Below are 23728 nucleotides of genomic sequence, written 5' to 3'. Positions count from 1 at the left end.
TAGAACTTTCAAATGGGCTTGTAAGAAAGAGAAAGAATGACTACTTCTCCTAAAAAAAACATCCAAGAGTCATAAAGAAAGAGATAACACCCCTGACCTGTCTGATGCCCTGGCCAGGACTGATGGTGGTCATGAAATGGGACTCCTGAGAACTAAACTGGAGGCAATAAACACGCACACACAAAAGAGCTGTGACCTTTTGAGCCCTGCATCCATACAAAGGTACCAGACACCACAGCTCTGCAGGGAAGGGATACCTGGCCCCATGCAGCCGCTGTTCCCCGCTCCTGGTACTTGCAGTCTGGGAGGAGGTGCTGAGTTTCCAAATCAGGCCCGGACAGCTAGGCTACAGGCTGCTATTTTCTTAATAAAATCCATGTGATATAAACACCAGGTTGGACGCCAAGACAAACGCTAAAATGAACAGCCCACAAACAAGTCAATTAGCAGGGGAAGATTCACACTTGACTGGATTACCCCAGAAGTTATCCAAGTAGAATGCTAGTGGACTATTTCAGCTATCTGACATGGAGTATCACATGCACTCCTCTCTGCCCTACAGCACCATCCCATCGGCTGTGGCTGTGCCAGCACAGCTCGTGAGCAAGCAGATGGTCCCTGATGGTCCTGCAGCAATTGAGGAGGAACGGTTTCCTCCTGACCACTTTCACACTCACCCCCAAGTGACAGGCACTAAATCCTGACAGAAATCACTCACGCCTGCTTCATCTGCCCACCTGCATAGCAGCTCCTAACTGCAGGACGTGGATGTGTCAGCCCATTTCCCACAGAACCATCATTCCAGCCTTGCATTTTACAAGAAATCGTGTGCCCCGTACTTCTACCGCGCTTTAATAAACATTCAGACCAGCCTTTCATGCTCAGCATTTGATTGATAGCAATTAGTTGGCACTGACAGGGATATTGCTTGATGTGACAGACCAAGAAAACACACCAATTTATGCCAAGAAAACGTGTTCAAAGAAAAGTGGTGTATCTAAAGCTCTACCAGTGCTCTGCAGTAACACAGAAAATGAAATAAATACAATGAGAAGGTTCAGTATAAGAGAAGAGAAAGTAGCACCTCACTGCATTGATATAATTGGATGTAGTAACAAGATGGGTATTTCTTTTTCTTTCATTTATCACTGCACTAAGAATATCAGGGCAAAATTCAGTTTTATGCTAACTAAGCAACTTCATCATGCTGCATTTTCATCTTTACACTTAACATCACTCCCTGCTAGGCCAAGTCATTCAAATGACGTGATTCTGTATGCCAATAGCGGTGTTAAATAGCCAGCAGAAAAAGACAGTTCAATTGTCATGCATGTCAGGAGCCTGGCATACACTCAGCTGGAGATATGAACTTCCTTTTGAAAGGAGAGCAATTAAACTGTGCGTGAGGAAAGGAACACTGACGTCATTCCTATACTGAACAGCTCCACTAGTTTCAAACTCAACTCAGCTCAACAGACACACATTTTGTATTGGTTTACGATGTTCCTAACAGGCAGATCTAAACTAGACCATTCTTACCTTGCACACACACCAAGTATGGCTGCACTGACTCAGGGACAGGAGTTTAAATTCAACAACTATATTACAAACAACACAAGTTTTCACATGGACAAGGCACGTGGGGGATCCCAGAGATATGCAGGGCCTGATTCTACCAACTGCTGAATGCTTCATGTATACACAGAGCCCACTCTGAGCTTCAGTGTCAGCTGGGATGCTAACCAACACTATTTTTACCTCTTGGCCAAACAAACAACAACAAAACCAGAAACTTTATTTAAGGTAGACTTCACAGTTCTTGTTATCTCAAGCTGTTAATAGCACACAACACACTTCCTTCCTTTTCTTTGCTCACACTCCTCGTATCCCATACAAGCATTAAAATCAGTGTGATGAAGTGTTTCAACCATCATCCTACAACACAGACTGCAGTGCAGCTTTTATGAGCGCAATAAGCAGCAAGGATTTGTAACAAGTTACTTCTTAAAAGAAAACACAGTCAAAAACATGGTTCTTTTTTTTAAGGTAAAGGTACTGGAAGTTCCCTTACTGAGCTCTCTGACATCTGGGAAAAAGGGGAAGAAACAAAGGGAGATGTTTTTCATACAGCACATACAACTGGGGAATTCACTGCCACAAGATATGGTGGATGCCAAAAGCTTCCAGAAGCTCCAAAAGCAGACAGAGGAATCTGCATAAGAGAAACCTATTAAGATGCAGTAAGAAGGGCTGAGTTCTGGATCCACGTGCAGTACCCCATAAAGATATGCTAGGAAGGCACTGGATGTTTGCCTTCCTATTAACACTGTACCTGGTGCACCTCCCTCAGCACTCAAGAAACAGAGTACACCAAATCAAACTTTGATCTCCTCTACTGAAACAGTTCTTGAGTAACCACTGTTGAAACAAGAAGAACACAGCAGTTTTGCAATGCTGTCTGTACCAAAGCACATTTCCATACTCAGAGCAGGGCTGTGACGTACCGGGATGCCACAGACAATCAGGGAGGTATTTTCCCCTATGGCGTAACTGAGTAACAGCAGGGAGGACAAGGTCATTTTTCTGAAGATGGGCCCGCAGAACTGGAGTGCTGCCCTCCAGACACTTCACTGCTGTTCAACTAGAGATACTTCTGCCACATGGTCAGCATGCAAGTCATACGTGCTTCTAGGTAAGCAGTAACACTGTGCAGGCCATGCACCACTCATATACCCTGGTGTCCACAAGCACAGGCACAGCACCTGAAGATCAAACTCATTCCCTGGGTGAGCACGCTTTTGTGTGCTAACACCGAAGGAAATATTAACACAAGGAAAGCCATCATGGATTGTCACTTTGAACTGAAAAGAACATTGGGTTTCTTCTGGCTGGGATGGACAGGAACTGCGTCAGCTTTCCTTCATGTGCAGGCAATAGCATCTCTATTGTGAAACGAAGGAAACGGCACTGGAAGCAGATGAACCACCTGTAGCCTTGTTATCAAAGTCCTTGCTTCTGTGTGTGACAGTGCTTTAAAACAAGCTCAATCATTACAGTTCATGCCGGAGCAAGATACAAACTTGCACACATTCAGTAACAGCTCCTAGTTCTCTCACTGTTAACGTAGGGTGAGTAAAGAGTGTGCTTTGCATGAGGACAAGCAGAACTGCTGGACAGGAAAAACCCACTTGGCCACCCAAGAATGTTGTGACTGGCCGTCTGTGTGGATGAAGGTAGGTTTCTGTGGTTTTCCGGCAGACAGTTGTGAGTGACACAACGCTACGAAACCAGCCCTCCTTCTTCCCTTTCCTGTCTTGTGACCTTTGGTGCCACTTGTTAGGGTTTACTGTACAGAAGAATCTAGCTTTTAATTGGAAACACAAAATAACATCCTTAACCCAAGGCAGTATTAGTTACTGAAAAATGCTGTGGAAGCTTTCCTCGTCTACCAAAACACCTCTTGATTCCTGCAGAACATTAATAAAAGCATAGTATTGCTAGGCATTGCTTCAGACTTCCTACCAGTACATCCAGATGAATGCACATTGTGTGATAGAAGCTTCACTTGTATTTATTAACCATATTTTACTGAGCCAAACTTCTGTACATATTAGACCCCAAGTCCTCCTTTTAGGTTCAGATTCTGGAAAGCACTGCTGGTCGGGTCAGATTTGTATTCTAATGAGAAGCATGTTTAAAGCCCACTGCAAATCTGACTGATTTTAAGTCCCACAGAGAATTCTCCTAAGCAACTTCTACTATTATGTCCTGTAAATTGGGATTTTTAAGTATGCATTTCTAATCTTCCATGCATCATTAAGAAACCCTCCGGCCTTCAAAGATTCCCCACTACTGATTTCAGAACACAGACCCACCATGAGCACTTAGTTTAGGCAGCTGTACTTTAATTTCCACACCGCTCAGATCTGCTGCATTTAGGCAAAACTGTGGTTACAGTTCCAGCTTCCAAATCAAACCCTGTGACAGGCAAAGCTCTCAAGATGGCAGCAACAACTGGACGTTCCAATGAGACAAGTATGAGGCAGACAAAGCTCAGATAGAGCCAAACCACCCCCTAAGCACACTGCTTCCCCTCAGCCCACGGAGCTCTAACAATGGGAGTGACACTGTGCATAGATTTTATGGTATTTAGAGCTCCTCAGCAGGACACTGGATTGAGCATAAACTGGCCGTTTTAATAAAAATTGCTTGGCAACCGGGGTTTTGTATAATACAAACATTTCTACATAAAAACCCAAGGTAGCTTTCTCCATGTGATTACAGCCGGGCCGCAGTAACGAAGACCAGATGTGCATTCTGCATTCCAGCACATTTGTTAATCTGGAGGCTCTGCGTTGCGAGGGGGGTTAGAACAGTTCACAGAATGATTCACTTTAACCAGGTCTGACTGCTACAGAACAGCATTTATTCAAATGTTTCAGACATTTCTCTCTCAGTTTTTGTTGTTGTTGCAATACCCTGCGCCCCGTTCTGCCTGCCCACTGATCCTGCAGCAGGCGTAGCAGCACACATTCACGCAGTTACTCATACCACTCATTTTCATTATGAGAAGAAGAATCAGGCCCAATGGTCACGGCATTCTTTTGATGCACGAAGCCTATCTGTGATTCCTGCCACATCTGGCAGGGAAGTTCCAGCCTTAATGCGAGGTGGGTGCAGCACTGGTGAGCAGCAGGAGCTACAACCACATACAGAACACAGGTCGGCAGATGAGCAGCCTCACAGAGCCATCCCAACTTTTCCTTTCCCACAGAATACCTCACAGCACCACCAGGTCTGCTGCATCACCTGCCCGTAATGCCACCTGCTCCCCACAGTGCTCTATTGGCAATGCTTCTGTTCCCAGACCAGCTCGCATGTTGCTCTGAACAGCAGTCCCTGAAATCTTCATCTGGTTGCTTCCCTCCGAGGTCTGGTACAGTGGCGTAACAACCTTTTATAAGCTACTAATTGAGTTCAGGGAAATAGGTAACTGAACAGCCTGCACTTGCCAGTTCATTGTTTGGGAGGCTGCCTGGCCTCTCCATCTCACTGTAGCATCTCACACAGTTAAGCTGTTTAACTTCTCTGCTCCCCATCCGAGGCTGTGCTAGCCAGCCCACCTTAGACACAGGCAGCATGGGGCACCAACAGGGCCAGGACTGCCCAGCATCACCATTGTTACAGCTCCCCATAATGCCCACATCCCACCTTTTGGAAGGAAAAAACATGCAGGGGGAACAGCCTGAACTTTTGACCCTTCCTACAGACACCCAACCAGAACAGAGAGCAGCCATAAAGGTGTCTGTGTTAGGGCCCCGAGCTCATGACAATCGTCTGCAGCTTGTTTCCTCACCATCCTCCTCCAAAAAACGTTGATGACTTGTTTTATGATTGCCAGATGGTGGGCTCACCGCCTGCGAACCTTCCTCCCACCCTGCTGACTGCCTGACCCCACATAAAACCAAGGGGCCGAGCCCTGCTCTGCCCATCCCACCACAGGAGGATGCTGAGCCCCTCCAGCCTCAAAGCTGATCCCATTTGTATCACCCTGGTTTCAATTGTGTGAGGAATTCATGCCCAGCTTTAGAAGCAGGAGCAGGTTAGCTATTTTTAAGACTCGTATTGTACCAAAAGTATACAGTCTCTTTAGGAGGTGGCCAGGAGAGCAGCTTCTCCCGCTGCCCCAGGTCCTGTGCTCAGTGAGGCAGGGATGATGCCACACATCAGCTGCATGCCACCCCTACATCTTATTCTGCCATAACTTTCTGGATCCTTTTCCCCCAGGTCCTCTCTCTTACTCTGCCCATCATCACAACTCTTCAACTCATAAGCACCACCAAAGCAGTTCTGCTGTTGCCTGTTTCAGAGCCACCATGCTGGGCTGGATGGATGCTCAGGAGGGGCCATTCCTACACACTGGTTCATAAGGAATTTGGCCTTACTCTGTTACTCCGTTCCCTTTTCCCTCCATTCCTCCCTCTGCCATTTTGACTGATAAAACCACAAAGTTCACAACCCCACTGTCCGAGGATTCCCCTCAGATATGGTGTCCTCCCCCACATCAGTGATAAACAAGATTTACAGGGATGCTGACCGCATAATCCTCTAATTTCCCCCCCAACATACCAACACGCCATAAAGTTTAGTGTGCCCCCCTTTCTGTTGTTGTTTACAATACAATCCTGTTTTAGCTTCTGTCTTGAATAGCTATCACGAAGGTCAGTTAGATCTAATTGCTCTGGGTGCCTCCTAATGACCACAAATAGCGCCTTTTTAATGAGCAGGGAAGGAGGAGAAAGGAAGAAAACAAAAAGAATTCAGCCTTTCAAAACCAGAGAAAGCCACAGCTCTGCGCTTCTCTCAATTACACACATCTTTAACTCCTGTGAACTCTACAAGGAAACAAACGCTCGTGGAGGAGCTCAGAAGGTATCTTTAGTTATTCTATCTATATTTAATCAGGCTGGATTCCGCTCTCATGCGCTCAGCTGGACTGCAGTGCTTCCAGCTCTCCGGGGCAGCAGGGCCCACAGCCGTAACGCAGTGGTGCAGATTCACCCATGCTAGCAGTAAGCCAACAATTACACAGCCAAATGAGCACCCACGCTCAATTCAGGTAGAATTTCTTATCCGCTTCTGTTCAGGCTCATCAGTTAAGTCTTAATTTTCTTGTCTGCCTTCATCCTGCCCTGCTATAATTCTCTACCCAACACACTGTCCCAGAAGACCTCGCAATGCTCACTACTTCTATTTCCCTTGTGCCCTGATCTTACCCTGCTAAATAACAAGCCCAGATGGTAGCAGGCATCCTCAAGATAACACAGAATACATCGGAGTCTTTAACAAATAACAACAATAAATCTCTCCCCACAAACAAACATAAAAACATAGCGTATCAAAGGCAGCTTCAAACATATTTCTGTTCATTTTACAAATCAGAATTAAAATGGCCAATAACTCATGAATGAGTTCCAAAAATAAATCAGTTCAATGATCTGAATAGTCCAATATTCAGTAATGACCACAATCAGAGAACATGAAGACAGCTCTCCCAATGGTTCCCCTGGGAATCCTGCTCATCTGGAGGTGGACACTGTTGGAAGGGAATATCTGTTGGCCTTAAAATCAGCCTTGAATTCTTTGGGAAATCCAACTTCATCTTTGTACTTCCCCTTTTCTTGCTTCCAGAGCATGGAAAGGCTTCTAATTCTGTTCCCGCAATGGAGGGGTTTTTTATTCATTACTACAAAGGATTCATGACGCTGACCATCCTGAGCTCCATTATAAAATCTACGTAGAACTGAAAAGGAAACCCTTAGGACGTCTATTTTATGCAATTCTTGTTTTTTCATGCAGGATTTTTGCAGCATCTGGCCAGCAGAAGGGCTGAAACATCCCTCCTACCGCCTGCATGTAGCTGACATCCCAGCACTAAACAGACAGCACATTAATTCTTCCAAAAGTGCCAAAAAGTCAGATACCAGAAAATGCTTCTAAAAATGCAGGAAGTTGTTTACTGATTTAACATACACTCTGCTTATAAGTTAACACCAGGAGGGCTTTTATTAATTAACAATGTGCTGGGAAACCTTCAGAGCGAGGGGCATGTGGAATGTGGATACCTTTCATAGCAGCGCCTGAACCAAATGGATCAATGTCTTAAAAAGAAGTCAGGAATTTACACGTGCATCCCCTGCTTTTTCTTCAGCAAAGTAACAGGACATTCAGAATCCAGTCCAAATTAGAAAGAATGCTGCCCAGTCAAATTAGTTCTCCCTGACCTCGAGGAAAGGAATATGAATGTGAGGCTGCCTAAACAGCAAGACACGCTAAGCTGATTTACACTCAATTCTTGCTAAAACTAAGAGGTCCAGATCAGCAGTTAAGTTTCTCCTTTGACAACTTCTCTACAGGCACCATTTATTAAGTTCTACTGTGCAAGGAACATTTATGCTGAAAGCCCTCCTAACATGCAGAGCCATATACTTTTCCCATGCAAAGCTGAAACAAAATTTGGGGGTGGGGGGGAACCAGAGCTAAACGCAGCCTCCATTTTACCAATAAACACTGTATATGGGAAAGAACATGATCTGTCTATCTCGTGCTATTTAATTGTCCCCTGTAATTTATGTTTCCAAGTAACTCTGCTTCGAATGCAGCTCAGAATATTTTGATAGCTATCCAAGCTTTTATCTTGTCCCACACTGAGGTTTGGTTTCTGGGTTTGCTACTTCTATAACAAGATTCCATGTTACCAAACAAGCCCCTGCTTCATCTTTTTCCATGCACAAAGGGCAGCAATCAGTCTTCCCTCGAACTCACCAAGCCAAGTGTGGCATATGGATTTTCTTTAAGGTCTATTTTTTTTCTGCTACTGACTCAAGCAGCTCCTGATCCAGCTGTCGGCTGCAGTGCTGGGGGAAGGAATTCCTCCTAATGCTACATTTGCTCTCTCACCTGTCAAGACAGTACAGCATTTCCAAAGTCCATATGCAGCCACTCAAACGAGTGAAAGAAAAACAAACAAACAAACCACCACCAAAGCAGTACACAAATCAGGCACTTACTAGGAAAACGAAGGCAGGCTCAGAGGCAGCACATCAAAGGTGCCACAGAGAGGAAAGAAAGGACTGCTTCAAGCAAAAGCAGAGCTGTACATTGCTTAAGATTAACCAGTCGTATATGAAGCTTTCAGAATGTCTTTGGTTCATGAAATTCTGGAGAAATGCTATATCTGTGGCCCTTTAAGCAGAAAACCTACATCCCAACAGACAAGAGATCTCAGATACAAAGCTTCCTTTTATATGCTTGTTAATTGGGATCTCCCAAAGTGAAATGGCCTACTGTCTATTTTTACCCCTAGGAAATAACTGAGAGGAAGAAGAGAAGAAGATGAGAGAGAGAAGCTGCATCTAGTTGTGCACTACTAAAACATGTTTCTTCTCACAACTTTTAATAATATGTACGTATATAAATACATATATATATTTATTATATATACATTTCCTGTAATGATGATTTAGAGTGATTTTGGGAAGCTCTGTTTGGATGTTCTCCTGGAAGTATCCAAAGCTGAAAACCCCAAAACTGAAAGGGATAGGAGAGGCAGGAAGAGAGAATATCTGTCCTTGCCTAGCACTGTACTGATCCAAGCTACAAAAAACAACTTCCAGCAGCATCTGAGGAGGGAGCTGAGCTGCAGACCAGCTCCCAGGTCTACCCTCAGTTGATTTAAGGCTGCACCAGGTCACTGGAAGCTGGCAGACCAGCATCCTCACCCACTCACCATTCCCTCTGGGCACTCACGCTGCAGTTTGCTGCCTAAACGAGAGTCTGGTGGTCATGACACCCAGCTTTTATTTGCAAGTCTGGAGCCACAATAGAAAGGTCAGAACTCGAGGCAAGAGGTGAGGGCTCCCTGCTCCCAGGCTGTGTGCCAAGGGAAGGGCTGAGCGTGCCCCTGGAGCACAGCACAGGCTGGGCACTGGGGTTCTCACTGCAGGTCCCCAGATAACATCTTGTGTGGCCGTAGACAAGCCACCAGGTCGTTCCCTATCTCAGTTTACTCCTCTCAGAGGCAGATAAAATAAAACTCTTTGTCGCAGGGTCACACAATGGCTGTTTAACATATGTAAATGATTCCAATAGGCTCGGGCAAGCTATGCAGGAAAGGCAGAGCACTGCTGGTGGTACTGTTGGAGCTGCAGCGCTGACAGCGTGTGATGTCACTGGGGCAGCAAATCTTAATGCTGAGCACACAGAAGTCTCTTTAGATGCAAAAGCAAAGCACTGTGAAAGGATTGTATTCCTAATCAGCCTCCTGTCAAGCCCTGGCTTCCATTTGCCCTTAAATCCCAGCGCGGCAGCATGATGTGTGTGCGTGAAAGTGCCTGCGTGCTTGGCCTCTTCTTTTGAAAAAGGAATCTAACAAATCCTTCCAGACAGCATTAGAGAGGAGAGGAGGCACCACCAGATCAAAACAGCCGCCTGAAGTGACCCCTGTTCTGCCTCAGAGACAGTTGCATAAGCTTTGTGCGGGAGTGGGAGCTGACAGGAATGCGGCACGACAGAACTGGAAGCTCAGGCCAGCAGGTTGGGTTCAGCTGCTCACAGGCAGGTACTTCTGCACCACGGCCCCTCCTGGAACGGCATCACTGTGAGCCAGCCACCCTACATGGAGCGGTGCCACCACAAGCACCATTGTGGGGTCAGGACACACTCCTGACTTGGGGTGAAAGAACCATCTGTCTAGAAAATCTGCATCAGTCAAGAGAAACGCTGCAAAAAAAGACGGAGCAGCACCTCCTGATCGCACCTGTGTGCAACTGAACGTGCTGGACTAAGAGTTACTGAGAGTTTGGTTTGCTTTCTGGGTACCTCACAGTCCTAATGGAATGTGGCAAAGGGCATTCTAAAGATCTAAGTGCTCTTTATCCTGGAGCCACCCAAAATAGCATCTTGTGATGTACTTGTGAAATTCTGAAGAAGCCACACAAAAGCCTGGAAGCCACGGGCTGTGGAAAATGGAGCACAGCAATGCAACTTATGATCACACAGACCATGGGAACACACACAGGAGAAGAAAGGAGACATTCATACTCTAGATGAGTAGTGAATGAGTCTGGGAACCTCATGTTTGGGAGAGCTCTAAAAGAGGGACTTTTAAAGGAGGGACGTGGGCTTTCCCAGCCCTGACCCGCCACCAGTAAATTGCTGCTGTCTGTTTTTTCCACTACTGCTGACATCACACTGCTTGAGAGCCTTAAACATCCATCAGTATCTGACTTGAATGGAGAGTTACTCCCAGAAGATACGAGGGCACAGATGAAAGAGTGCTAAAGACTTCTGAAAGCTTTGGTCAGGGATCTGTGCTGTAATTTAATTAACAGTTCAGCATCCAACACGTGACCACAGCCAACTCTGAGCATTTAAGTCTTCACTTCCTTGGAGAACCATGTATAAACGATCCGGAAGTGAGACCTCTTCCTTACAGACCCTTCCCAGACAGGGGAATAGAACACCACTGTGCTTTCTCTCCTCATTCTCCTTATAGCAAAAGGTTTTCCCTTCATTACATCCCTGAGGATGTTCCTCAGAGGAATGAGTGCTGCTGCCCCACTGCCCACCTGACCTGAACGGGCCAAGAAGTATTTCAGTCTTTTCAAGTAGATTTCACTTGAACCTACTGACCACTCCTTTTGAAAAGGAAAGAGCAAAATATGCCAGTATAAGAGTGGGAGGAGGAGAAGTTCTGCAAAAGCAGAACTAACTCTTTGAATGTACATTCAGGTAGTTCTGCTTTTGCTAGTTCAGATGGAAAACTAGTAGAAAAAGAGACACAAACAATATAAACAACTTCTGTGATATTTCCCAAAGGGGCTTTTTTCCTCCCTCCCTCCTTTTTCAGTACCGCTGCTCAGCATCAGAAATCATGACACACACTCCCTGTTTCTCTATGGTCACAGGGTTACAGAGTCTGCAATTCCCAGAGATTAAATGGGGCAGTTTTTTCTTCAAAGGTTCTGTCACATCACTTTTCTCGGATCAAATTTTGCTTTGCTAAAAGATATCTAAAATTTCAACTGTATCAACATGCACAAATAGGAGATGGAAGCTTTGTTCCGCTTACCACCTTATTTGAACTGATGATGCATTACATCACTATAGCCGTTCCACAAAACAAAGCAATCCCATAAAAAGAGGCCAAAATACTTGATAGCCCTTGCTCTGTGATCAGCTCTTCATAAGCATGCTCATTCAGAAATAAAAGAGGACAAAATGTGGGCTATCACTGCTAAAGCCTGAAGATCTGGAAAAAGTTATTTGCATCTCTAAATATTGGTCATTTTGAAATGCATGAGTTTGGCACCTCCAGAAAACCAGGCCAATGTAAGGCATGTCCAGCCGTACACACAAACTCACTTAGGGTCAGTCGAAAATCACAGGCAATGAGCAAATTATGCTCCAGTTATGTCAGTGCACATCCCAAATCAGCGGAGTTACACGGGCTTTTCACTGAGAGCAGTCTGCCCTATTTACTGTAACAACCACACACAAAGCACAACTGACATCTTACTGGCACTGAGCTGAATGAGAACATGCCTACCATAGTTAGCATTTAACACTATAGATACACGTGAATGCATGTATTTCAGAATCACTATTGTTTTCCTTTCCCTTTAAAGGGAAGGAACTCCCCACACCCACCCCTGCAACCCTCTGCACCTCATTTCCATCTGGCTGACGCTGCAGTACCGCTGAACCTCCAGCTGGATCCCACAGCATTGTCTTGAACATTTTGTTCCGGCGGAGCTGAACTCTAGGAGACTCACGGTTCTAAACAAAAATCACAAGGCTTTATGTACAAGAGCAGCCTCTCAATAACAGCCCGTGCCCCTGGTACCGTGGCGGGCAGGCTGGAAATAGGGTCGGCTCATGGAAGGAGGCCAGTTGTTGTGCTGTGGGGTTTTTTGTTTTGGTTTTCAGACACTGCTGCTTTTCACACAGCGCAGACAAACAGGGAAGACTCTTTCTTTCCCAAATGCAAGAAGGTTAGCTCGGTATCTCTGAAAGCCTTCCCAGACTGTGGTGTGAGGGAGGGCGGGAGCCACCTCTCACATACTGCTATAGCAACAAAATGTTTTTCAAGCATGATTTGTTGAAAATGGTAAGTGAATTAAGACCCCACAGCACTGTAGTTAGTTCTACATATCTGCATTTTTCCTTTCCTTCAGTGAAGGACAGGAGAACCACTGGCCACAGCCAAAGCCGAGCCACAGGGTGATGTGGGAGGCTCGTGGGCTCCACTGCTGCCACCCTCGGTGCCTGCATCCCAGCCTGGCTCGCACACAGCGTGGTGCCTGGAGTAGCAGCCCCCCTCCTCCCCCCCACCCGGGCCCAGGGCACGTGGAGCAGAGCTGAGCCCTGCTGCAAGGGTTAACAGAGCAGGCTGCTCCCATACCTCGCCCTCATCAAACATGGCAAGAGGCCTCCCATGCTGGAAACTCCTATGACCCAGTTAAAAAAGACAATGACCCAATTTCATTATGACAGGAATGAAGCCTTTCTAATTTTCTCCGGCGAGAGCTGTCTCAACTGAACAATTCAATTCCATTAGAAGTAGCCCTTTCACGGTGCAGAAATTTGCAAAATGCATTTTTTTATTGCCACAGCCTTACCCTTTTATGGCACATTCATGCCAGCGTTTATTCAAATGCTTTACAAATTAAGAAAACACATTTAATATGGAATAATTCCCCACACTCAAATTCCCCTCGTTTTCAGATGTAAGAATTCCAACATCAAGCCAAGATAAGATCTTCCCAGGTATTGTTATGAGTGCTGATTTCAAGGCAGTGTTACTCTTACTGAACAATGCACAGACTGCTTCGGTGGCACCGAACTCCCTTTGTCACTCCAGCAAAAAGGTCACAGCGAAGTGCCATGAGATGGCTGTGGGCATATTGGAATGCACCCACTTCACGAAAAGATGCATTCGATGAAAGCTGCGTGACAAGACCTTTGCACAGGAGAATCAGGTGCTAAGTGACACGCATATCTCACTGTAAGTATGAATATGACAACGTGAAAAGTCAGCCACAAATGCAGAGAGGAAGTGCTAATCAGTGCACTTGTGTTTAAAACAAGGAAACACAGCATTTGCCTTGTGTGAAACTTTTAGATCATTGTAGAAAGTTCTGATTTAGACGAATCCTCAACCCGGAGCCCTCCTGATGATGCGATTTTCAAATGAATTAGTTGCATAAAGACTTTGCAAATCCATCCTTGCAATACAAAGCAGAGAATGAGTAAAGGAAAAGAGAGTGAGGGTCAAGGCAGGCAAAGGAGCAAGCTAACTCCATGTCTCACTCCTCTGAGCAATCCCCACCGGCTGTGCCACATCTGCTGTTCAGCACAGGTCACCCCACTGCAGCCATCCACCCGACTGGATTACAGTTGCACTGGGGGTAAAGGAGCATGCACAGAGCCACAAACTAACAGCAGAACTCTCCTGAGCCTCAAAATGAAGTTACTGTATCCTGGCAAGCAACTTTTGTCTCTGGTGCTTAATCCATCCTACACTGGTTTGTTTCTTCACGTCACAAGCTTGTTTTTTATTTAATTATACCCATAGTGTGTGCAGGAAATATGGTGAGATTTCAGAAATGACTGTTAACACCTTGACCAAAAGCATAATCTAAAGGATGGCAGAATAGGAGAAAGAGGCATGGGCATTTATTTAAAGCATAGCTTCTGACAGGTTTCTGTCTGACCTGGACCTGCCTTGCCAACTCAATGGACTAAAATCTAAGCTTGCTGGCTCCAGGCAGGGACAGAAGATGCTATTTGATAGCTGTCATTAGGTAACTGGGACAGAAGATGCTATTTGATAGCTGTCATCATACAATTGACTCAAGTCACCTGAGAAGACCTACAAACTAGAAGGCTGGAACACCTACTGTAAAGCACTTTGTACTCACATGTCTATTTTTCAACAACCGTAAACCCAAACATGAAGTTCTCTAGATGGAGGCCTTTTTATTTAATTAAACAGACAAGTTGACTTAAAGAGTGAAAGAGATTAGGAGCATCCACAAAACATTAAGAAAAAACCCTCTCAGTCTTTAGATGGCATCTCAGAACACCTGTAGGTTGGACAGCCCTGCTTGGGCAGCAGCAACAGCACTGCATAGCGAGGCATCAGGGCAAGCTGAGGTCACGGCCATACTGAGTCACCCTGAGCTTACTTTCAGCCTCAACCGTACAGTATGCACGCAGAGTGTATAAGGCAGGCTTATGGATGTATATATTTCAGTTTCTGTCAAGGAAAACGATCCCTCCCATGCAGCAGTGCTGCCCTTTCCCCATTTCACGTAAAAGATGAAGTGAGATGAAGTGAGACAAGGCTCACAACCCTCCTGGCCTTTCCTTGCCTAACTGGATGTCTCCCAGCTATGCCCACCCATCCACAGCAGCACAGCTGCACCACAGGATTGATTAAAAGAGGAAGTCTTCCTTGACACCGCCACTGACACCCTGGAGACCGCACTTGTGCAACCTCCACAGTGTGGTTGGTTCCTTTGCCACAAGCTCAGGATTCAAAAATAAAACGGCAGCACAATATTTTGTCATTATTTCCTCCTTTCTCCGTCGCAATTACAGCTGCATTTTAGGATCTCGCAAAGAGCCTACAGAAAAATAACACGTACTTGGTTCGATGGGAGCATTTCCTGACCCCATGCTCCAAATGCCGGCAATAAGACAAAGTCAGAAAAAACATGGAGTTACTTAGAGAAGGAGAAACGGGGTTTGCCACTTTCTCTTCTGAGAATGTCAACTGCTTCAGAGGATAATGCTCCTAATCTCTTCCATCTCTTCCATTACATAAATTCACAGCAACCACAAGCTTGCAATGAGTTGAGTGCGAGGCCTAAGGTGAGGTAACGTCCCAGTGCCTTTCATACATATTCATAAAAAAACAACACTCAGCAATAATAACATAATCCTGTATGTATGTAAAACAATCCACAGAAATCCTCTCAACAGCCCTGCTGGGCAGGGAGGCAAACATTTGCTCCTGTTTCACAGAGAAATGAAGTAACTCGCCCAAGGTCACCCCTCTAAATGGCGTCAAGAGCTGGGACTATAAAACAGTTCTCTTGACTCAGTCTTCTGCCCTGCCCACTAAAGCAGTATTAGCTCCTTGCACCCTGGTAATAACAAGGGGAGGACAGTTCCTTCCCCACCACCCATGAACAAATTATACCTAGCAAACACCAAGTAATTTGAGAGGAGGAATGAATGAACTCCTGTGTAGTTAATTCCAGGAGCGGATCCAGTCCAGGCCTGCCCATGAACAAAAAGAAATTCTTTCACATGCACGGGAGAGAAGAAAGGAAGAAAGAAGAGGGAGGAAGACAACAGTTATGTGCTAAAATTGGAGTAAAGCTCAGTAATCTCTGAAGAGGAGATAAAACGGATTGACCACCCTGGAAACTGAGTTGCCTAAATAAGGGTGTAATTTTTCAAGTACACGAATTGATTGCTAACCTGGCTTACCCTGCAGAACCTCCAAGGTGTGCTTGTGGCTTTAAATATTTTCTTGTTGCTGCTTTGAAGGCAAGAACAGACATGATCTCCAAAGCATCCGCTGATATGTGGCTGAAGGGAGGGTGGAGGAGGAGGAGGAGGAGAACACTGTAGCTAGCTGAGAACTGTCAGATCGTATTTGCCATCAAGGAATGCCATTTCCCAATGCTTGAGTTTAACTCTGGAATGAGATGCACGCTGCTGCTGACCTCTCTGCTGACATTCTATAGATTCCCTTATCTCATCAGCCCCTGAGCATCCCATCCTCACTCCTCCGCGTTCATGTTCCCAAACTGTCAATCTCCCTGCAATGACTCACAAGGTTCTGAACCCACCATTCGCCTCTATGAGTCTTACTATTTTTTCCATACGTGTCCTTCTGGTTTAGATTGAGAGGTGTCTCATTCTTCTTAAAAGCTAAAAACAAAATTAAAACGAATCACTGAGAGCAATATGCCCTCAGCACAACAGCCTCCCTGAGAGCACTGCGTACTTCAGAGAAAAACACAAGAACCTAATTCTGCTCTTCAGTGATAGCACTGTAAATTGGGAATAGTTCTACTGAAGTTAAACAAGCCACAGTCACTGTAACAACCACTGTGAGCAAAAGCAAAGCTGGGCCTGAGTCTGTGGGCAGATTTCAGAAGCGACAACGCATTACAAAACACAGTGCGAGGGTATACTGAAGTTCAGCTCTGCTTTGCACATTCTCTATGTATCCCCCTTACAACCCAGCTACAAGCATTCTCTTTAGCTATGCTATAATCCTCACCATTATATATGACAACGGAGCTGTTTATGCATTGCTGCTGAGATACCCGGAAGCTGGTGGTGCAACCAGCTGTGTGTTACTGACACAGTTCTGAGGAAGGTGGAGTGGTTTGAGATGGATGCCAACCAAGATTCCAGCAAAGGCTTCGCCCGCTGTACCCACATCCCTCGAGGACAGCCTCAGTCCTTTCCCTTTTGTCGCCTCAATTCTGAATACCCCATATTAAACCAAAGTCTCACTCAACACCGCACTTTTTCAGCTGTAACAACTCAGTAACCAGTAAAGGAACTGTGTTAGTGCCCTCTCATCTAATATTGCAGGAAGAAAAGAATAAAATAAGACTGTCCTCATACTTATAGAGCTGCTTTGGTGTTCCTTAAGCTATTAAGTGACTTGAGCAAAAGGGTTAAAGAAAACCTAACGTGTTATTTTTTCACAGAGCATAGACCCAAACACAAACATGCACATCCATACGTTATTCAATTTGCTGGTTTAATCAGCAAGTACCAGTGACTCAATTAGCCTCTTAGCAGTGCCTAAATGCCACTAATTCAGCCCGCTGGCTGCTGCAGCATACATACCCAGCTTGTCCCCTTAGATTTAGCGGTAACAGCACAACTATTCTTCTCATGACAGCACCAGGGGCCCAGACAGCCTCCCTCTCCCTCTCCCTCTCTCTGTTCTGCCAACCACACAGAAAGAAAAGACCCCAGGGCTGACTGTGTGTGAGCGGCAAGTAGGAGGCAAAAGGAAGAGGGAGACACTATTTCTATTCATTTTAGAGCTTCATCCACCAAAACCCTTTAAAAAAAAAAATATATATATATATATTTATATATATATATATATACATTCACAGTAGCTCACGGTTTAGAGCAACAGCCTAACAAGGTGTTAAAGAAAAGATACTGACCTAATCTTTAGCAGTCACTGCACAAAGGTTTCACAAATGACAGGAGCTGGGGCTGAAGCAGCTCTGCTTGATTCCATCTCATCCTCACTCTCACCATCACAAGTCTGTTCCCTGGACTGTCAGTACTCAAGGATCTGAAACTTTCATACTGTTAGCAAACTCAAATAACATCACAATGCCAGTGATCAAACCCACCAACCCACCTTGGCTTGCTTACTCCGTACACTCAACAGCACATTTGTTCAGTTAGTTTTTGTAACTCTCCTTTATATAATGACTAATTCAGGCAGATTGATTCCCTGGTGAGTTGTTGCACATTGTGCAGCCATAAAAGCACCAGTGACAGTCAGAGAAGGTGACAGGAACAGTAGGCTGGTGTTAGGGCAGAAGCCAAAAGGAGTTTTGGCAGCAACTAGGTATATGTCAAATTAAAGTGACCAAGCAATCCAGCTTCAAAAGTATTGACTCAGTATGAACAAAATGTGCTGTCAAAACACAACGTGTCAGAACTGAGCCCATCAGATCTATTCTACTTGATGACTATACAGAGAATTACAGGTCAGAAGAAACACAGGAGATCCCAGAGGAAAAAAAACACTGTACTAATTAACTCGCAATGTGGAAAACAGAGCGTTCTTACCCAGAAAACAGAGCCAAAAGACAGAGGAGCTCTTCCCTCTCTTCTTCTTTATCTTTCTCGACACTTAAATATCAAAGTTTATTAATTCATGTTCAAAGTGGAGTCACACTTATGTTTCAGAGCCACAACGCTTGCATTATGGCTTTAAATCCCTCCCATCAGCTTCCCTGCTGACATTCACTTGGCATCTTAAGACTGCGTAGGAACCTGGGGATCATACAAAACTGGATTTCTAACATAAAATGAAACAACTGGAAAAGAAAAAAAAACAACAACACACCACTTTCAAGTACTAGACAGTAAACAGACCTTGCACTCCTACTCCCCTTTCCACATTAATATTCAACAGCTTAAAATAAAGATGCACAAAAAAACAGGGAATCCATAGAATTAATTAAACTTTCAGCATTTCATTTCAGCAGTCTCTGATTTCCCAGCTGCACCGAGGTCAGAGAAAAGACGAACATCACACACAGAGCTGTCAGAGCTCAGGTCGGGCAAACGCAGGTTGTTCCTGGAGTTAGATGGGGGCTAAGGAGAATGCAGTGCCTTAATTAATGGAAACAAAACAACCTGTCCCCAACAAACAAAGGCATATACTCAGCTAGCATAAATCAGCACAAACTGCAGGTAAATAGTATAGCAAAAAAAGAAAGTCAGTTTCCTGTTCTCAGAGATAACACTACCAACAGCCTTGGATTGGGGAGATGATTAATGTATAAAGTTTTGTATGTCCTTCACACCTATTGCACCAAAAGATATCACAAATACCAAGCTGAATGTTATCACCTCGATACAAGCAGATGCTGCTAAGACTATTCCAGAAGCGACACCAGCACAGAACCTTCCACCTGCACAAAAACCCAAGCCGGCTTTCCTGTACAAAACAGGGGGAAATTGAGGGGAACTCCATGGGAAGAGTGCACAGAGACAACATCCTGCCCAGTGAATTCTAAGAGTGAAGCCCAGCTTCTAAAAACAGTCACAGAGTTGCAGGCAATTGGCTCTGGGCTGCGGTATCCCCTGACCATGTCCCTGCTCCTTTCACTGCTGACCCCCTGCACGCTCATAAAGCCAGCTGCTCCCAGGGCATCCCAGCAAGCACAGACTGCTGCCTCCCTTACAACTCAGGCTTTAGGAAACAATAGGACAGGCAGATCTTTGTGGGATTTATTTACTTATTTATTTATCTTTAATATCAGCAGAGCCCAGCCACCCAGGGTGCAGGGAAATGTCACTGTGAGGGTATGCTCCTTCCAGAAGCTGGGACAGAAGCTACGAACCGCAGCCTGATCCTCATCAAAGCGGCGTTTCCCTAAATACAGTAAGCAGGCCAGAGAGCAGCTCTACCCAAATGAGGAGATCACAACCAGACAGAACGAAAACGAAGAATGTTCAAAATCGTTATCTTGAGTAGGTGATGTTACTGCAGCTCATGGACATTTTGTCTTCCCTTGTCAGAAAAGCTGGCTTGCTAATTTATGGGCAGAGTGGGAAAAGCAGAGGGAAACAGACAGACACGGAATACTTAAAACAGGACTCAGAATGGAGACAAAGCTCCCCTTTCACCTCCTGCTGCTATTTACCATCTGGGATCCTGAAAAGGGGGTGATGGGTAGCTTTGTGATAGGTTTGGCAAGGGGCAGGACATTTAGGATTTTCTATGTGTAACGAGGTCATGTGTCAGCGCCTTCACAGCACATGGGAACACAGTCCAAAAGGAGGTTCAACAAAAGGGCTGCCCTGGCCAAACAGGAAAGATATTCTATTAAAAATAGAACAGCGGTAACACGGGTTCTTAATAAGATTAATAATAAATTTGAAGGAAATGTCTCAAGAAACTATCTTGGAAAAGCACAAAAAGAAATAAGGCATTGATATATCCCATTATTTTTACAAGTACAAAGAAGCTCCCAAATCACAACATCTCTGCTTCTGCTTGGAAACCAAAGAGGCCAGGAGGTTCCATGCTTGATGTTAACTTTTGCTTCCTTGGCCCACTGAGATCAGGAAGTGGGACCAGGACAGGATTACATAACAGCGCTGAGATTCCCATTGATACTACTGAGGAGGTGGCAAAGACTGAAATCCCACATGTCAGAAGTGTGCCATTTTTCTGCATTTCTAACACAGCTTTATGTCACAACAGCATCTCAAAAAAAGCAGATGCACAAAAAAGAATTATTAATGGGGTTCTTTAACACACCGCAATACAGTCAGTCTCTAAACAGGTTCCTTTTGCCCAGCCTGGATGGCTGCTGACTGAAGTGGTTTGAACAGCTACTAGAGACAGTATCTGTGCATTTATTAAATGGTTTAAAATCCATCCGAGATGAGGAGATGCAGGAAGCAGTCACTAGAACCACTAGAACTAATGCAGCAGTTTCTTATCCACGTCTCTCAAAAAGCCTTGGTTGGTAAAAGCCCCGTTTTCCAGTCTAAAAGCTTTAAACCGAAGTTGCCACTACTCAATCATCAACCTGACAGTGAAACTAAAGGCTGTAATGGAAGACAAATGAGCAAAATTTCCGTGTGTGCTGATGAAGTTTAAGCCAGATAATAAAGAAATTATTTTAAACAATGACTGGGGAGTACCTGTAAACTCGTGGTGTGATGGACTGGAAGTGCAAATGTTGCTCTTGTTCCTTCCTAGCCTCCCGTCTGTGCGTGTGTACACACACACACACACACACACACACACACTGACCCACAAGTGCAGCCAAAGAGCAGTAAAAGGAATTGCAGTCAGTGTACTGCTCTTATACACCAAAACAGATGGACACTTTCAGTCCACTGCAGAAAGGCCTTTCAGTGTACCAGAGTTCACAGTGGTTCAGTCCTACAGCAACAGAGGCCAGCTGCAATAAAAACACTCCCGCTGCAGAAGCCACACTACCTATCATCCTAAGGAATGACTGCTGGAGCCTCCCAGCACCAGATGTACTCCTGAGAATTTGCTCATCTAGCAAACCTTGCCACCCAGCACTCTCCTTCCTTGACCTCCTGCATACTCCTGTTGTGCCTTTTCCAAACAACAGAAACAAGCTGCAGTTGGCCATAATGGGCACCAGGTCCCTCAGTGCACCACGGGATCACTGCCTGCACACTACAGCTACTCCAAGAAACAAGCTTAATAATGGCAGATCTGCATATAATAACATTAGCTTCTTAACATCCTTCACCTATCACTGACCACTGCCTAAAGATGCTTTTAAAGACAGACAAGACAGATGTTTCTCTAAATTTTTCCTCTGAACTTTCATATGAAGGCAACATGTAAAATGACACACCTATAGCATCTAAAATACTGCAGCTGGAAGCTCTCTGCACCAAACCAGCATCTTCCAAACCAAACACTGCAATATAGCATGGTGCTTCGTGGCTAAATATCTTGCAGACCTTTCGTGGGTTACCATTCCTATTTGTTCATGCGCATTTATAGTGGCATCCTGGTATATGGCAACTGTGGGAATGGAGGCAGGTAGTGAGGAGGAGAGAAATACCTAAAGGCTGTGTGTGGAAGCTGAAAAGTTCTCCATAGCCTGAATGACAACAGATGATAAACTTTGCTTTGCAATTCAGATCTACCTTTGATGTATCTGCTATCACTGGGATAAATGTTATTTGAAAACAGGTACCCAAACAGCAGACCTGTACCCAGTTATATGTAATCTGCAGTGCACCAGGAGTCTCCGCTGGGTCACATGCTGTGCTGAGCCAGAGGAAAGTGCAGCCACATACTCATGTGTGTCTGCGATGCATTAACGTGTGAGTCGGGGTTATTACAAGAGGAAGTCACTGAAATCAATCAATCTTCTTCTTATCTCTCTCCTCTCATTCCTGCCATCACCTCAGCATTTCGAGAAGCCAAACAAGGCCACAAAACAACAACACCCTGATGCTTGATTCAGAAAGGCAGGGATGGCCTTCGCAGCATCACCTGAGTAAATGGCGTCCCTCTCACACTCAGACATCTCAAATAAAAACATGGGGTACAAAAGCAGCCCCAGTTCTGCACTGTCACAAACCTGTTTCTTGTTTTAACACTGGGCTACTTTCATCGCTGCAGCCACACTGACACAGCAACGAGCTGATGTGCTGCAGCCATGCAGAAAAGCCACTTGTTTCAACCTCTGTCTGGACAAAAGAAACCATTTAATATAACACATTGCAGCCACCTCGGGCAGTTAGGCAGATAGCACAACATTGGTATCATCGAGCTGGAAGAGCAGGAACGACACACAGCCTTCCACTCCAAATTTTAAGCACAAAAATCCTTTAATATATTTCTTAAAGCATTGTTCTGAAACAATAAACGTGGCTTTGCTTTCTCTGCACAGCTTTGAAAAGACCCTTCCAAATAAAGGGACGCACACGCACAGCAGTACAAAGGTCAGACATGCTGGGCAATGCTCACTAGTTGAAAACCTTACAAAAAAAAATATCACAGTTTCGATAGTTCTGAGGGAAAAAAATTAGCAAATTTGCAACAAAACTGTTAAGTAATTAAAGCAAGACACTTCACACATGAACTTAAACTGCTAATTAAATCCCCCCTGCTTAATTGACTAGATTTGCATATCATTCAGTGAGGACTGGGAATGGCTCGGGCATTACACAAGGCCTTCCTTGTACAGAAGGCAGCTAAGAAATCAACCAAGGGTAATAAGAAAAAGCAACGTCAATTTTGGAAAGGAATTCAAGTTTTCAACTAAGATTTTCAACTTATTAAAACAAAAAACAAACAAACAAACAAACAAAAAAACTATTAAAAGGTGACAACTAATTCCGAGCAGTTGCTATTTTAACAGTAATATTCATTACTGCAAGATCAACTGGAGTCAAGGAAAACATGCAAATATCTGCCATCCGCATTGCTAATAAATGACCAAAAGTGCAGAGGATGCAAGCAGTCTGCCAAAAGCCCTGCTCCGGGGATGCCCAATGAGTATCACTGCCTTCCATACTTTTTGCATCACTGCAACTTTCCCATCTGAGCCTCGATGAGGAAACACTGATGCAAAGGAAAAAAGAAACAGCTTCAGCCCTGGACTCGCCATTTGTTGCGCAGACTTCACTGCTCCCAACTGATGCTGAAGCCCAAAGGATGGCGGCCATCCCTCAATCCCAACCTTCGGAAAGCGAACATCATAACAAACTTATCTCTGTGAGCTCAGGACTGCTGTGGAGGTTGGAACCACATCATGCTCCATTCAGGGGTACCCACCATAAGGAGACGTTATTGATTTTTTAATATCTGCTGGAAGAAATAAAGTTCCATCTTTATTTCATTTTTAAAATGTTTCTTCCC

At 44.8% G+C, this 23728-nt stretch overlaps 1 protein-coding gene across 5 annotated transcripts in view; it reads right to left on the bottom strand.

The window, feature by feature from the left end:
- SKI (SKI proto-oncogene) overlaps positions 1-23728 on the bottom strand; it is an 89479-nt gene that overhangs the window by 52430 nt on the left and 13321 nt on the right. For 3 of the 5 annotated variants that reach the window (XM_072354246.1, XM_072354248.1, XM_072354247.1), the window contains one exon: positions 12229-12339. The exons of the other annotated variants lie outside the window; for them this stretch is intronic. In XM_072354246.1, coding sequence (XP_072210347.1) covers positions 12229-12339 — 111 coding nt within the window. The remainder of the gene's footprint in view (positions 1-12228; positions 12340-23728) is intronic. 5 annotated transcript variants of the gene reach the window in all.

The sequence above is a fragment of the Excalfactoria chinensis genome, chromosome 20 (assembly GCF_039878825.1).
Source record: "Excalfactoria chinensis isolate bCotChi1 chromosome 20, bCotChi1.hap2, whole genome shotgun sequence".
Classification (NCBI taxonomy): domain Eukaryota; kingdom Metazoa; phylum Chordata; class Aves; order Galliformes; family Phasianidae; genus Excalfactoria; species Excalfactoria chinensis.
The sequence above is the reverse complement of the archived record's forward strand: the minus strand, read 5'-3'. Positions and strand labels throughout refer to the sequence as shown.